We start from the raw sequence: 14,693 nt of genomic DNA, 5'->3' as shown, positions 1-14,693 counted from the left end.
AACTACGATCTAATTACCCACCTAATCCCTAATTAGCCCCCAATCAACCACCCATTAATCCACCTAATTAATCCACCTATTAACCCAACGATTTCTTTTTCTTTCACTTCTTCACTCTCCCTCCTACTCTATTACCACCACCTTCCTTCTTCCCCGACCTTCCCAAATCTCTCTTTCCCCCCTTCCTTCTTCCATTCACGGATAATTCACATCCATCAATTGAATCCCAACATACAAAAAATCTCCAAATTTAAGCAATAGTAATACCCGAAATCGAGCATTGAAGAACTTGGTGAAGAACAAAGCTAATTTTGATGAAAATGAAAGGGGGATTTGTGCGAAAACATGTGGTTTTGTTGAGGAAATAAAGTTTGAGATTGATGGAGGAAAGAGAACCCAACTTCGTTCTTGTTGGTTGTTCTCTTCAATTCTTCCAGCGTCGATTTCGGCTGTTTTTTGTGGTTCTGGGTTCGACGGCGGCGACAACGGTTGTTCTCTTCAATTCTTCCGGCGTTGATTTCCTCTGTTTTTGTGGTTCTGGTTTCGACGGCGGCGGCGGTTGTTCCCGTCAATTCTCCCGGCGTCGGATCTTGGAGGCACCTGAACCCACTTTCATCGCCTCCAACCTCCTTCATTTCCGTCAACCCTGCTAGCTCCTTTTCATATCTCTCTGATCACTCACCCCATTAAACTCAGGGTAGAAGGAAGGGGGGAGAGAAAGGATATTGGTGATGATTTAGGGGAAGGAAGGAGGAGAAAGGGCGTCGAGGTGGCGGCAAAGGGTGTGGCGGTGGACGGCGAGGGTGTGGCGGTGAACAGCGGAGGAAAGGTCAGGGAAAAAGGTATGGGGGGAGGGGAAAGAAAACTTAAAATGAAAAAGGAAAAAAAATGGGTTAATAGGTGGGTTAATTAGATGTTAATTGAGTGAATTAGAGTTGATGACGCCATGAAGGGATATTTGGGATATTAAGTCATTTGTGAGATGTATTTTATGAATTATTGAAACTTGATGGGCGTTTGGTGAATTATGACAAAACTCGAAGGTATTTCATGAAATGTCTGTTCTTTCTATCTCTCTCATCAGGGGCCTACCTTACCAACCCATATGCACTTTTTAAACCAAAAAATTAATAAAGTAAATTTTGCTTTTTGAGCAATCTTTTAAGGAGACGGAGAGACTAAATAGAATAATACGAAACAACTTTGACAAATCAATCCGCGAGTTGTTTTTTTAGGTATTATCACTCTTTCATCCTTAGAGCTAATACAAATTCGGGCGAGTTCTGAATGAATAGGTTTCGGTTCACTCCAATTATTATTCCGGTCCTTGCGGGGGATCGAACCCGCGGTACTCCCTACCGAGTTAAGTGTTAACGACAAATGTTTATTCCGGAGGGATTACACAAAAAGTTCATCTTGCCCCATTCCCTCTCCTATTCCTCGACCCCTGCACGGCTGCACCCCTCCTACGTTTTCGTCCGTTGCCCGCCGGTCTTCTGTGTTGCGCTCTCTCTCTCACTGTGCAGGTTTCATTCTATTCTGCTATTTTCCGCTTTTCACCGATTTTTTTTTTCTTCTTGAAGGAGCTTGACTGTTTAAGTTTGGAATTTGGTGTGGTTTAGCTTCATACTCAAGCCACAATTATCTATTCAATTTATGATTTTTCCCATAAGAACGGTTAAAATTACATTGTATATATGTATGGGCAGCACAAATTTAGGTTTCAAACTAAAAAAATTATGTTTTCTATAGTTATGTTGTTGACTGCAATCAATTTATACAACTTTGTGAATTGTGATATCATAACTTTAAAATCAAATTGTGAATTGTAATATCATAATAAGGTTTCAAACTTTGGCTTTTAATTTGCGGTATAGGAATTTGCTGATTTGAATTGATAACACAATGAGAAAGAGACGGAGTTCCCACGTTGCTCGTAGTAGTTATTGGAATCATTCTATGCTTTTACGTCGTTTAGGGAGTTGTAACCGTTATGAGAGTGTGGAGGATGTTGTGAAAGATTTGTGTTCGAGGTATTCGGAGTACAAAAGATTGAGTGCTGCAATTCTCACTAAAAATGTTCAAGAGGCTCTTTCTGAATTAAACTGGAAGCAAAATAAAGATAGTGGGCGCAGAGATGTTAATGTTCGACAATCAACGTCAACTTCATCGTCATCATCTTCATCTTTCGAGTCAAATTCAATGTCGGCACCAACAGACGGGCAAGTTTCAAATCCAAAGTTTGACTTTATGAAATCGACGCTGAGGGAAACCTATTGCCATGGTGGATTTGAATCTGATAAGACAGAAGAGAGTATGAAAAAGAAAAAAGAGATAACAAATGTGGAATTATTAGAAAAGGAAGAAGAAAATGATGCAATGGAGGATATTGTAATGCATGAGAGAATAGATGGAGGAACAGGAAGAAAGGATTTGGATTTAGAGCATGGAAGAGATAAGGTGCAAGGGCAGCCTATGTTTAAGGATTTTGGTGGTATGCATGATGTATTGGAGGAATTGAAATACAATGTGCTTATCCCACTTCGTTATCCTGAACTCCTCAACCGACTAAGTCAGTTACATGCAGGGCCACCAACAGGAATATTACTGCATGGACCTCCTGGGTGTGGAAAGACCATGTTGGCTCAAGCTATAGCTAATGAGGCCAATGTTCCTTTATATCAGATTGCAGCGCCTGAGATAGTATCTGGTGTTTCGGGTATGTCAACTAAAAACTTGTTTGTATTCCAGTTTATACACTTTTGTTTTTAGTCTTTTGCAGCCTTTCTGAGAGCCTAATGTGGATGCAAAGGATGAAGGAAAATTATTGTATCTTGTTTGGGATAAACATAAAGTGGATAAACATAAGAGAACAGTACAATTCTCTACTGATCTTTCTTTTTCAAATAGGTTTTGGGTAATAAGGGTTTCTGTTAAGCTATTTGAAATTGCTTATGGTGTCGGTGTGTACCTAAGATTATAATCTAGGGTTTCATGCCTTCATGAAAACCTTTTTAGCATTGCTTATTGTTGTAAGTTTGTAACTAATATCTATTTCATATATGTAAGTTTTACTTTCTCATTGCTTGACGTTGTGGTTTCTTGCAATGTATATTGAAGGTCAATCAGAAGAAAACATCCGTGATCTATTCTTGAAAGCTCGCAGGACTTCTCCTTCAATTATATTCATTGATGAGATTGATGCCATTGCGGAAAAAAGAGAAAACTTGCAGAAAGGGATGGAAGGGAGAATTGTCACTCAACTATTGAAATGCATGGATAATATCTATGGGCTTGCACTTGTAGCTGATCCAAAGAGTTCCAATTGTGAGAGTAGACCATCTTTATCTCCGGCAGTTCCGGAGATTTCAGTTCCTGAGAGGAGGCAAAGCCATGTTCTTGTTATTGGAGCAACCAACCGCCCAAACTCTCTCGACCCTGCATTAAGGCGACCTGGAAGATTTAGCTGGGAGATTGAACTAGGAGTTCCAGATGAAAATGCAAGGTTTGAGATACTTTCGGTGCTGACACATGATCTTGGTGTTCAAGAGGGTTTGGACCTTAAAAAGATGGCTAGGGATACACAAGGGTTTGTAGGGGCTGACTTGGAAGAATATGTTAGGAAAGCTTCTTTACATGCTATGCAGACAATGATAAACTTAAAGAAGGCTGGGGACAATAAGGAGCGTGCGCTTGAGCACCATGATGACAATTGGTGGAAGAATTTACATTTTATGCATGGAGAAGTGGAAACACTCTACCCCACAATGGCAGATTTTGAGGTAATACATTGCCACCCTTGACTAATGCTGTAAGTGTACTTCAAAGTGTTACAACGTTTTGTTCCATTGGAAGGTTTTGCCATTCTACAGTCATGTACACTTATAGTTTATGAGTACATGTATTTTTTTGCAAGTATTTTGATCTTGTTGTCCTCCTGCACTTTGGATTTCTTTAGGTTGCAGTTAAACGCGTTCAACCGTCTTTGAAAAGGGAAGGTTTCTCTACAGTTCCTAATGTTAAATGGGAAGATGTTGGAGGCCTTGGTACCTTAAGGGAGGAGTTCCAGAGCTGTATAATTAATCCTATAAAGTATCCTGAAGAATATGGGGTAATTGATCATAAGTCATTTTTTCCAAGTGTATGTTCTCAAACTTAGTTGATTATAGTTCATAAGTTAACCTTCACGGAATTTATTTTCAGGCGTTTAGAGAGGATTTACCTGCTGGTTTTTTGCTTTATGGCCCCCCTGGTTGTGGTAAAACGCTGATTGCCAAGGCTGTTGCTAATGAGGCTGGAGCCAGTTTCATATATATCAAGGTTTGGCCCCCCCTCTGTTTACTTTCCCCCTCTTGTCTTTTGCGATCTTTGCTTTCTCGGGTTCTAAGGTATATTCTTCTTGCTGTATATTGTGCATATTGATGAGGTACTGACTGTTTATCTTTGCTAACATTATTCACCCTTTAAGGGTCCTGAACTTATGGACAAATATGTTGGTGAAAGTGAATTGGCTGTTCGCAAAATCTTTAGCCGTGCTAGGACATGTTCTCCATGTATTCTCTTCTTTGATGAGGTATGTATATTTTTGCTTGTACGTATAAATATTGTTGCCAAGGTCGCCTGTTTGTGTCTCATTATTGATTTTCTTTGTCGACTTTAAGTTTTCAGAAAGCTAAGAGCTACACTTTTTCTCAAACGTTTAGCCTTGTATTATAATGGTTTAGTTGCAGTGTTAACTGTGTTATAGGCTCATAATGGTGAATTAGGACTTTTCTATAGTGGTCAAAGGGTTTAGGCTCTGTTCTTTTGAGCTGAATTTTGCCGAACTGAACTGAAAAGTCTTGAAATTCAACGAAAAAGAATAGGGCCTTAGTCTCTTTCTATTTCCAAGGGTATGTTTGTGAGCGTATTGGCTCTCCCTGTCTGCCCTAAAACACTGCCTCCTGAGAGGCACTGACGCACTGAGTTTATGAACGTCTAGGTGGTTGTAGCATATCTTTCTGTGTATGTGTGTTCTTCCTATGTATTGTTCATTTATTGTCATCAGGTCATATAATTTTCTCTCTCTCCTTACTGTAAGTGTATCCTACGTACACAGCTCCCTCGAATTGTCAAGTGCAAGTTTCTCTACATACAAAACTTCATAGGGTATCTGGTCGGTTCACGCCAAATAACCGGGATTGGTTTTGTATGAGTTTAATATACAGTCAGTAAAGCAAACTCACCCCAAATTTATTTGAAAATTGAACTTGAAATCTTTAAGCTCTCGCCACCTCAATGATGCGATGATGGTTGCTTTTTACACGTCCATTCTACTTGCATATCTCTACATTACTCTTTGGGTGTATTTTTCCAATTTACAAGAAATTAATTGATGAAACCGATCAAATTATGTGAGACTTACACTTCGAAGATGTTGAATTCCGTGACAGGTGGATGCTTTGACTGCAAATCGTGGAGAATCTAGTGGGGTTACTGATAGGGTTCTTAAGCAGGTCATATTCAATTATAACATTGTACAAATTTGTTTATCTTTTACATGTAATTTACACTCGTTGATGTTAAAAGTCATAAGCTGTCATTGCAGCTTCTTATTGAGCTAGACGGTGCGGAGGAAAGACGGGGGGTGTACATCATTGGTGCTACAAATCGGTATATGTTTATTACTTAGTATTTTCTTTGAATCATTGATCATAATGTCCCCTAAGTTTTAGTCTAAATCCCCCTATATGAGTTATGACAGTCTTTTCTGGAATTTTTTTTAGACCTGAGTTGATAGATCGTGCTTTATTGAGGCCTGGAAGATTCGAGGAACTATTATACATCCCTCTGCCTAGTCCTCAGGAACGTGGCTTAATATTGAGAGCCCTTGCTAGGAAGAGACCAATAGATACCAATGTGGATTTGATCGAGATTGCAGAGAGGACGGCTTGTGATAATTTTAGTGGTGCTGATGTTGCCTGCCTGGTTTGTTCATATATTCCCTTTCCTTCCTTTATTGTCTTTCTTTCATGGCTCTGGACTCGGGAGATTTCTTGTGGAAGATCATTGGAATATCGTAGTTGTTCTGGATTAGGTTAAACTAAAGTATGTTTTTTCTGTTCTGCTAGATGCGCAGAGCCAGTAGGGTGTCTCATCAGGAGATGCAATTATCGAAGCAGAAGGGTTCAGGTGCCATTCTGTGGATTATTAACACAAGTCATTTCGAAAAAGCATTGGTGGGAATGTCTCCTTCTGTTAACAAAAAGGTATAAATATTGTGTTTTTTTTTTCCTTTTTTCTTCGGGGTTCCTTAACATATGTTGCATTCTCTATTTTCTATTTTGGTTCAGCAACGAGAATTCTATGATAGTCTGTCGCGCAGTTTTAAGCCAACCTAAGAAGTATGCAGATGAAACTCATGAAAGTACTACACACTCGTGGAGGTATAGTGTACTTGCCTTCATTGAATTTTACTCGTTAAAGCATTGTGTTTGTTTGTGATATCTCTTAACTGCAAATTAAGCCAAGACTTATTCTGCGTATGTATTCCCATACGTTCCCATGTTTTCTTTCCTTGATTTTGATGTTTACGCTTTCGTGATTTTGTAACTGCTGGTTTTGATCAACTGATCCCTCTTCAGTTATGAACTTATGACTTAAACTTGAGTACGGTACTACTAGTATACTAGTCCGTAATTGTTTTTATCATGTAAGGTGGTTTTTGTTAAATTTTACGGTTTGTACCGCATTTAACTGCATCATAAAGGGTGATGACTGATCTGTATGCTGCAATATTGTTGGGAATGGTTATATACTTAGGGGGCGTTTGGTTGGGGTATTCAGGAAGGGGAAAGGTAATCAATTACCTTCATTCCCTTTCTTGTTGTTTGTTAGACCAATTCAATCATTCCCTTTGCCCACTTGATTCCCCAACATCCCTCTACCATGATTCCCCACACCCCCCCCAAGGAATCACCCTAACCCCCCCAAACTCCTCTTCACCCAACCAACTTAACTACCACTTTGACCATCTTTGACCACCACGCTACCACCTGTCCAAGGCCACAACCACTTTCGCTGCCCCAGCAAAACCAGCAAAACCCCCTAAACTGACTGAACCTCCTTACAATCACCGAACCACCACCAAACACCACTCTACAGCCACCGTACAACCTCTAAAGCCACCGAAACCACCATACCACAACCAAAACAACCCTAATACCACCGAAATCATCTTACCCAGCACAAAAAACAAGCATCCAACCCCCGAAATTGACCCCAACTACCCAAAACAAACCCTAATCTCGCCGGAAAACTAGATCTAAAAGAGAGATGAAATATAGAAGAGAGAAAAGAGAAACAAAAATGAAGAAAAAATGGGACGATTGTGTTACTCGATCGTGATTGTGTTACTCGGAGAACTAGATCCATAGTTGTAGGATGATTGTTGGGTGTTTTCCCAAACGATGAATTCCACGCAGTAGGTAACAAGACTCAAACAAAAAGGGCACTCAATCATATCGTGATTCATGGCCTATTTTCGAGGAGAGAGACTGCTTAAGTGGTGGTTGGGGAGGTGGTCGAGTGGGGTGGCGGCAGGAGCTGAAGTCATTGCTGGTTGTAGATTGAGGGAAGGGGTGGTAGGAAGAATGGGTTTCCTTTTGATTTTTGTAAACCAAACAACTTGTGATAATGTAGGGATTTCCTTTCTATTCCTTTCCAAACCCTTTCTTGATTCCATTCCCTATACCCCGTGTGAACCAAATGCCCCCTTTATGTTGGTATGGACGTATGATATGGTACTATAATTGTCATTGATTTTCTCATTGCAGGGAGATGACGAATGACGAGCCTATAATCAAAAGGCGTGCTTATGTTAGAACTTCATGTTGGGGATTTGGAGAAGCCTTTATCAACAACAATTCAGCACCAGCTCCTGGACCATCTTACATTTCGAATACAATAGTTTAGAGAGAGCTATTTATTTTTTATTTTTTTATAAGGGTTTTTACTCTTTTTCATGAGGGCCGGTTGGCGATTCTAGGCAAATCCCAGGGTTAACGAGCCTTAGATATACGAAGTATCTTGTTTTATGTTGAGATGCAAGGCAACATAAATTTTGTAGCAACTTCTTTTTATACAACAGCCTCCTATTGTTTATGGAATCAACATATATTGCATCATTTACCGTACATAGTTTTCGAAACATTTTACCGAACTTCGTCCAAGCTATCTGTTTAGTTGATAAAGTTTCTTTTTGGTTACTCTAGTTAGGAACATCAAGGCCTCGCCGATGGAAGAACAACTACTGTGACAAAAATAAAAACCTTCTTTTGAACCTTTGTTCGAAACTAACTGTGCCTTAGCTTCTGCCTTTGGTGATTAAAGATGTGCAAGTAAAACTTTCATAGTTGAACCTAAGGTTTGGGTTCAGAAGTAACCAACATATCTTCATTTTGGCCCAAATAACATAACTAGTTAAGCAGGTCTAATTAAAAATTAGAAAATTAAGATGATTGTTATCATCGGACAATTCGGACAGCAAACAAGATACTCTATATCAGACAATCATCCTCAGAAAGTCTCTTTCCATACATAGATTTACATTCTTGATCAGCTTCAATTAAGATGAAAGTATTGTACAAAATGAAAAAATATCAAACAAAATTTACGACATCATAGTCAGTTATCTCCTAAAACGGCCAGAAGTCATGTTGAGGCTTCTTCACCAGAATCTGATTATACTCGGGTCTTGATATCTGCAATAGACAAAAAACACCATAAGACATATAAACACCGATAATAAACTTGCGAAACACCAATGTCACCGAGCATCTACCATAAAGTCCATAATCTATCAAATTATTAAGGTGATGACCAAAAACACCAACTTCGATAATAAACCTCCTTCAGAAAAGCCCCTCCTTGGTTAACAACAATATACCAGTTCATGAATACTCGTACTAGATAACATTTAACATTTGTGGTCCAACGTTGATAATTAATGTCTTGTCATTATATCATAATAAAAGCTAACAATTGGCAAGCTTACATAACACCCTTGAAGGTATCAGCGTGGTATTTTGACAAGTTTATGGTCAAAACTCAAACAGGAGTGTCTCCCAAAAGTCAAGTGTAATTTATTTGAAGATGGAGGTTTCAGCCTAGAGTAATACAAGTACTTCTAAGTTCTAACTTAATACCAAGTATGACTTCGTTTTACCCATCAGATGGCCTCCCTAGTAAAATATCAAATGTTAAACAATGATTCCCATGACAACTGAGGGCGATTCACATGTATCATGTATGATAACCAAATCACCATGAACGCCAATACACATTATCCTGGAGGAAAACATACAGATGCATGCTGATATCTAATCATTCAAGAAGCACAAACCAGCTCAGGCAGCTCAATTACAAGAAAAGAAAACTATAACACAAACGACTTTGAGGATGTAAACAAGGACGGAACCACATATGCTATTTCCTTATGTCTGGTTTTAGCTTGCACAAAAATCTAACATTTAAGAATTTCTGTTATACAACATTCATTATCGAGGAACAAAGTAGGTCGGTCAGTCCAGTAAAGTAACACAAACCACTAGCTAGAAAATAGAAATTGATCAGTCTGTCAATTCCAAGGCATTTATAGCTGTTTGTGAGGCTCGTGACTAGTACAGAAATCAATGGCATGTTCATTCATTGCTATCCCACTTATAACATGGAAATTTGGTACCCCACTCCCAACAAAAAAAACCCATTTTTACAAGCTAAGTTGGTAATGCATGAATGCATGATAAATATTTAAGGATGGTGGATGCTAGGTCAAAAAGTCACTAAAATGACATCATTAACATTTCGCTTGACTTACTGTCTGCATAAGTCAAGAAGCCACTTGACTGTGGTATATTTCATCTGCAAACTAGTTCAGAAAATGAAGGATGATGGGTTCCTTCCAGTACAGCAAGGTCATCCAAAAAGGTTTTTTTTAAAGTAATAATCTAAATAAGGTAACATCAATATTTTTTTTTAAACTTTACTTACTGTCTGCATAGATCAAAAAGTCACTTGAATGTAGTACATTTCATCTGAAAACTGGTCAAAGGAGAATACTTTACTCAATGAAGGACATAGAAGCATTGTTACAGATTTTTTTACAATAATGCTTAGAGTACTTAAAGAAACAAGTAAAGAATCTATATTCTATTGCAGCTCTTTCTTAAACATCAGTTTTGTCAAGCAGCTAACTCCTCTGTCGGAACTAATAGTCACATCGTCCCGATCCTCACAATTAACGATTTTCCATTATTTCACTGACCCCCCGTGCTACTAATGCTGTATTACAGTAGATGCTTTTCCAAAGATAATATCAACTAAACCCAATTATTACTTACCTAAGAGATTGTGTTACTCGGACTCCTTTAATTGATCCTGTAAAACCTGTTTGCGCAATATGTTTAGACCTGAGCTAAGCATTTCAACAGCCTTTCCTCAAAGAGAGATTATTGGCATACGTAACATAATCCAATCACCCATCCACTGATGAGCAATCCGGGTTTCAAACATACACTGATGAATTCATGATTTAACTAGGGATCAACTGATGAAATCACAATAAATGACCGCTCAGTGATAAAGGAGGTAGTAGATCAACATCCGTTGCTAAATTCATGATCTCACAAGCAAGCGATGGTAATTCAACAGTCACCGATGCATACACAAATCATAATCACACAAGCAATCAATTGTAATCTAAACAAACACTTCCGAATTCACTGTTTCATAAGCACGCAGTGGTATTTCAACATTCATTGCCAAATTCACAATTCCAAGAGCAATAGGTGGTGATTCAACTTTCATGGATGAATTCACAATTTCAAGAGCAATCAGGGGTAATTCAACATTAAGATAAATGAGAGCGAACTGCCAATTTTCTAATTCAGGAGTAAATCAATCAAAATTAGGAAGTGTTAAAATGGTTTTTTCTATCAATAATGAAAAATCAATCCGCAATTCCGACACGAAAAACACAAAATTATCCCCAATTTTTAGTTCATCTGTAGACAATTCTAAAGTCCTACAGCAATTCCCCCACGATATTACAGGTCAAACAAAATCAATCAGAATTCATAATCAGCGAACAGAAATTGAACATAGAATCAACAATTAGCAACTGAAAACAAATAATAATCTAAGAAAAGATTAAATAAAATAAAAGAGGGGAAGTGGAGGAGGTTGTTTGCTTACGAGATCTTTGAGGAAGAGAAAAGCAACGAGAAAGAAGAGGAAGAAAAGAATCTCGAATTCGGCAGCACGAAAGCGTAGGTAAATGGTGGTGGTCCACGACGGTTGTTGCCGCTTCGACCCGGCGGATCCAGTTCCTCGCATCATTCTTTCTCCTCTTAAAGTTTGTAAGTCTCTGCTTCGTACGTAGTAACTCACAAGTCTGCAACTGGGGTTCCAAGTTTCTCTCCCTTCTCTTCTTGGTTTATCGTGTTTTCTACGACGATTCGCGGTTAAAGAAATTTACTTTGATATGGTCGTGCAAATAAAAGTCTCCAGCAGCCTAGTATTGACAAGAGGTTGGCGTAGCGACGGGTAAATTAGAGCTGTCCAAACATGTCATAGGGTCAACAGTCAACTTAGATCATCTAGGGTCGTGGCCTATTGGGTCATGATTATGTCGGAGTGTCGGACCGGGTCACTTTGATATTCTGGTTCAAGTTGTATTGGTTTCGGGCCGGGTGATGTCGGTTTTTTCCCCATTTTGCTTACAAGTGGTTTGGTCGAGTTATGTTCTGGTCTGGTTTAATTTTGGGTTCGGAAATTATCAAGTTCGGATCGGATAATTTTCGGGTCATTTAGAATTCAGGCCTACTCTCAGACACGGGTTAAGGTCGAGTCCAATATCTATCTTTTGAATCGGATTTGGATCAGTGTCAGGTAGGGTCCACTATCAAACATGGGTTTGTAGCAGTTAGCTTTTGTTTATTGAAATAATAACGTTAAGATGTTCAAAAAGTTTTCATTTTTCCGAATCAAGTAATATAATTAATAATAGGAAATTTGTGAAACACTACTTTAATGTTTAGACGTTTTGTGAATGACTACCTTATAAAAACTTTTTATATTTTCCTATCTTATAATTTTGATATGTTTTACTGACACTACTTTGTAACAGAAAACGTTGGATCTCTCCGTTTGTAGGCCTCACCCCAATGAGGTTATTCCATTTCTCTTTCCTCTTTACCAATCTCTATTTTTTACTTCTATTTCTCAATTTTGTCCTCTCATTTCTCAACCTTTGTCCTATCTCCATACCTATTGGGCCAACAAAAGCTTTGGTTGGCATTATTGGTGTATGTAGGAAATTTCTTTGGGATGGAAAAACTATTTCTTTAAAGGTAGCTCCAATAACTTGGGAGTTTTTTTGTTGACCAAAATCTTTTGGAGGATTGGGGATAAGGAATTGTCACACGTGGAATTTAGCTTCCATTGCTAAAATATACATGGGACATGCTGCAAGGAATAAAAGTCTTTGGTCGACCAAGTGTACTTGAAAGACCATGATTGATGGCGTATGTAGCACCTAGGTCTGCTAGCTGGGGGTGGAAACAGATTTGTAATGTGAAGAATATGGTGAAAGATGGTTATTTTTGGAACGTGTGAAATGCAGGAGCTGAAAAGGGATACTTTGTTTCAAGTGGGTATACCTGATTGTCTACTTATTACGTAAAGCTTGATTGGCCTAGATGGGTATGGGGAAAGTTTAATCTACCTAAGCATAGTTTCATTTGTTGGTTTGCGATGTTTAGGAGAAAGAACACTAGACATAGATTGGCTCGGTTTGGTGTATACTATCCCAATGACTTCAGACCATATCTTTTTAAGCTGCCATTTTACAACAAGATGTTGTATATCTATTCGTGAATGGTTGCAGATGGATAGTTACTTTAATAGCATCATTAGTTGCAACAGGGGGCTTCTGAAACAAAAGCATGGATGGTTTAAGAGAAGAGTTTCACATTCTGTGGTGGCTCCATTCTCTATGGTTTATACTTTATAGCCCCAGTAAGCCTCTCAAACCCACTAACAATGTTGTATCCATTACAGGGGATGGAGATATGAAGGGTTTTGAATGTCTACCATTCTAGCCATAGCTTACTAATGTCAAAAGATTGGGACTAATTTAACAACAATAAACGCCCCTTACTCATATTGGTGTGCCTTCAATCTGTTGGAAGTCCTAGTGAGAATACAAAAGATAATGAGTGAATGTAACGCCGCGACCTCTAATTCAATAATTAAAACATAATTAGCAGCGGAATTAACCTAATTGGTCAGGGCATTACCTGCCGTAACTTCCTTTTCGGGAATTACCAGGCAACCATCAACCATAAGCCTTTAAATACTCCAAAATATATATATATAATCCTTTATATTATCAAAATAAAAGTGCATAACTTACTAAAAGTCTTTAATTAAAACTATTAAAACTATTAGATCCGTAAACATAAACTAGGTGGATAATATTAAAGGAAACTCCTCGCCACTACTCGTGTCCATCATCCCCCGCAGTACCTAAAACGGAAAACAAAACGGTGAGCCGAAGACTCAGTAACGAACTATTCTAGCAGCGTAAATTCATTTCAATTAATTTTATTTAATAACACAGGGAGAATAGAAGGGTTAAAACATTTAACAAAACATCATATTTAATTCATTCATAAACTTTGCAATTTAACATGCTAGTTGTCGGCAAGTACGAACCGTGAAGGAATTCTCCACTGGGCCTGGGCCCTGAGCTTGGGCTCATCATCGTAACATGGGCCTGGGCCCTGAGCCTGGGCTCATAAAACATGGGAGCCTGGGCTCTTGATCCATGGGTGGACAGGTGTCCGTGGTGCATGCATGACCGGTAGATAGGAAGATGGTAGTTTATATACCGCCAGACAAACCAGGTCTTTCACTTTCATTTATCATGTTTTATGTATTTTTACCAAGCCTTGGTTTGTATTTCAGTTGAAACAACATAACTCTTTGTAGATCATAAAGCATCATTTGGATCCTGGGATCCATAAAACATCATTTCATTCGTGGCATCATAAGAACATCATTTTATGAGAAAACTCAATCAAATCATATTATAACGAATAATTCAATCAAATCATAATTCATTCCCACATCCATAAAACATGTCAAAACATTTAATTCATAAATTCAATCATAACGTCATAATTTCATAATACATTTATAAGGGGATTGCGGGTACTAGCAATAGCCGTTACCTCACTTCCGCGATTTGCTAAGGGTTTTCGTTGGTTCGTTCGCCCTGAGCTCCGAGTCCAATTTCTTTAAAAATATTAAATAATTGAATTAGTACCAAATTGATAAATAATTTAACTTAATAATTTCGAAACTTTATAATTAACCAAAATTTCTAATGATAATGTTAAAGAAATATATATTTTCATAGTTTTAATGAAAATATAATTTAAACGCCAATTTTAGTGAAGAATATAATTAATTGAAATTTCAATCGAAATATATATATATATATATATATATATATATATATATATATATATATATATATATATATATATATATATATTTTCCTTAATTAACTTACACGAAAATCTTATTTAAATTTTGTCCTTGATAAATCCATTTAGTAACTTATTTTAGTTAAATCGATAATATAATTT

At 37.9% G+C, this 14,693-nt stretch overlaps 2 protein-coding genes across 2 annotated transcripts; one reads left to right on the top strand and one right to left on the bottom strand.

Moving 5' to 3' along the window:
- The first annotated feature begins 1,350 nt into the window (after positions 1-1,350).
- Positions 1,351-8,165, top strand: LOC110789372 (cell division control protein 48 homolog C). The gene is made up of 12 exons (XM_021994032.2): positions 1,351-1,526; positions 1,878-2,719; positions 3,121-3,782; positions 3,959-4,111; positions 4,204-4,320; positions 4,469-4,573; positions 5,433-5,495; positions 5,588-5,652; positions 5,766-5,967; positions 6,111-6,248; positions 6,333-6,425; positions 7,815-8,165. Exons 2-11 carry the CDS (start codon positions 1,906-1,908, stop codon positions 6,378-6,380), a joined length of 2,367 nt encoding a protein of 788 aa, XP_021849724.1. The 5' UTR covers positions 1,351-1,526; positions 1,878-1,905; the 3' UTR covers positions 6,381-6,425; positions 7,815-8,165.
- Positions 8,166-8,519: 354 nt separating this feature from the next.
- LOC110789371 (uncharacterized) lies at positions 8,520-11,527 on the bottom strand. Its single transcript, XM_021994031.2, has 2 exons — positions 11,233-11,527; positions 8,520-8,741 (listed from the first exon to the last, which is right to left on the bottom strand). Exons 1-2 carry the CDS (start codon positions 11,374-11,376, stop codon positions 8,676-8,678), a joined length of 210 nt encoding a protein of 69 aa, XP_021849723.1. The 5' UTR covers positions 11,377-11,527; the 3' UTR covers positions 8,520-8,675.
- Between the last annotated feature and the right edge of the window lie 3,166 nt (positions 11,528-14,693).

This window comes from Spinacia oleracea, chromosome 4 (genome assembly GCF_020520425.1).
Source record: "Spinacia oleracea cultivar Varoflay chromosome 4, BTI_SOV_V1, whole genome shotgun sequence".
Lineage (NCBI taxonomy): Eukaryota > Viridiplantae > Streptophyta > Magnoliopsida > Caryophyllales > Amaranthaceae > Spinacia > Spinacia oleracea.
Note: the sequence above shows the minus strand (reverse complement) of the source record. Positions and strands in the feature narration are given on the sequence as shown.

Bases quoted from the DNA above. Each gene is read 5' to 3' on its own strand.
- LOC110789372 (XM_021994032.2), top strand. From the start codon at position 1,906: ATGAGAAAGAGACGGAGTTCCCACGTTGCTCGTAGTAGTTATTGGAAT. The intron at 5,496-5,587 runs GTCATATTCAAT...CTGTCATTGCAG, and splicing joins CTGATAGGGTTCTTAAGCAG to CTTCTTATTGAGCTAGACGG. The intron at 5,968-6,110 runs GTTTGTTCATAT...CTGTTCTGCTAG, and splicing joins GTGCTGATGTTGCCTGCCTG to ATGCGCAGAGCCAGTAGGGT.
- LOC110789371 (XM_021994031.2), bottom strand. From the start codon at position 11,376: ATGATGCGAGGAACTGGATCCGCCGGGTCGAAGCGGCAACAACCGTCG. The intron at 8,742-11,232 runs GTAAGCAAACAA...TGTCTATTGCAG, and splicing joins TTCTCTTCCTCAAAGATCTC to ATATCAAGACCCGAGTATAA.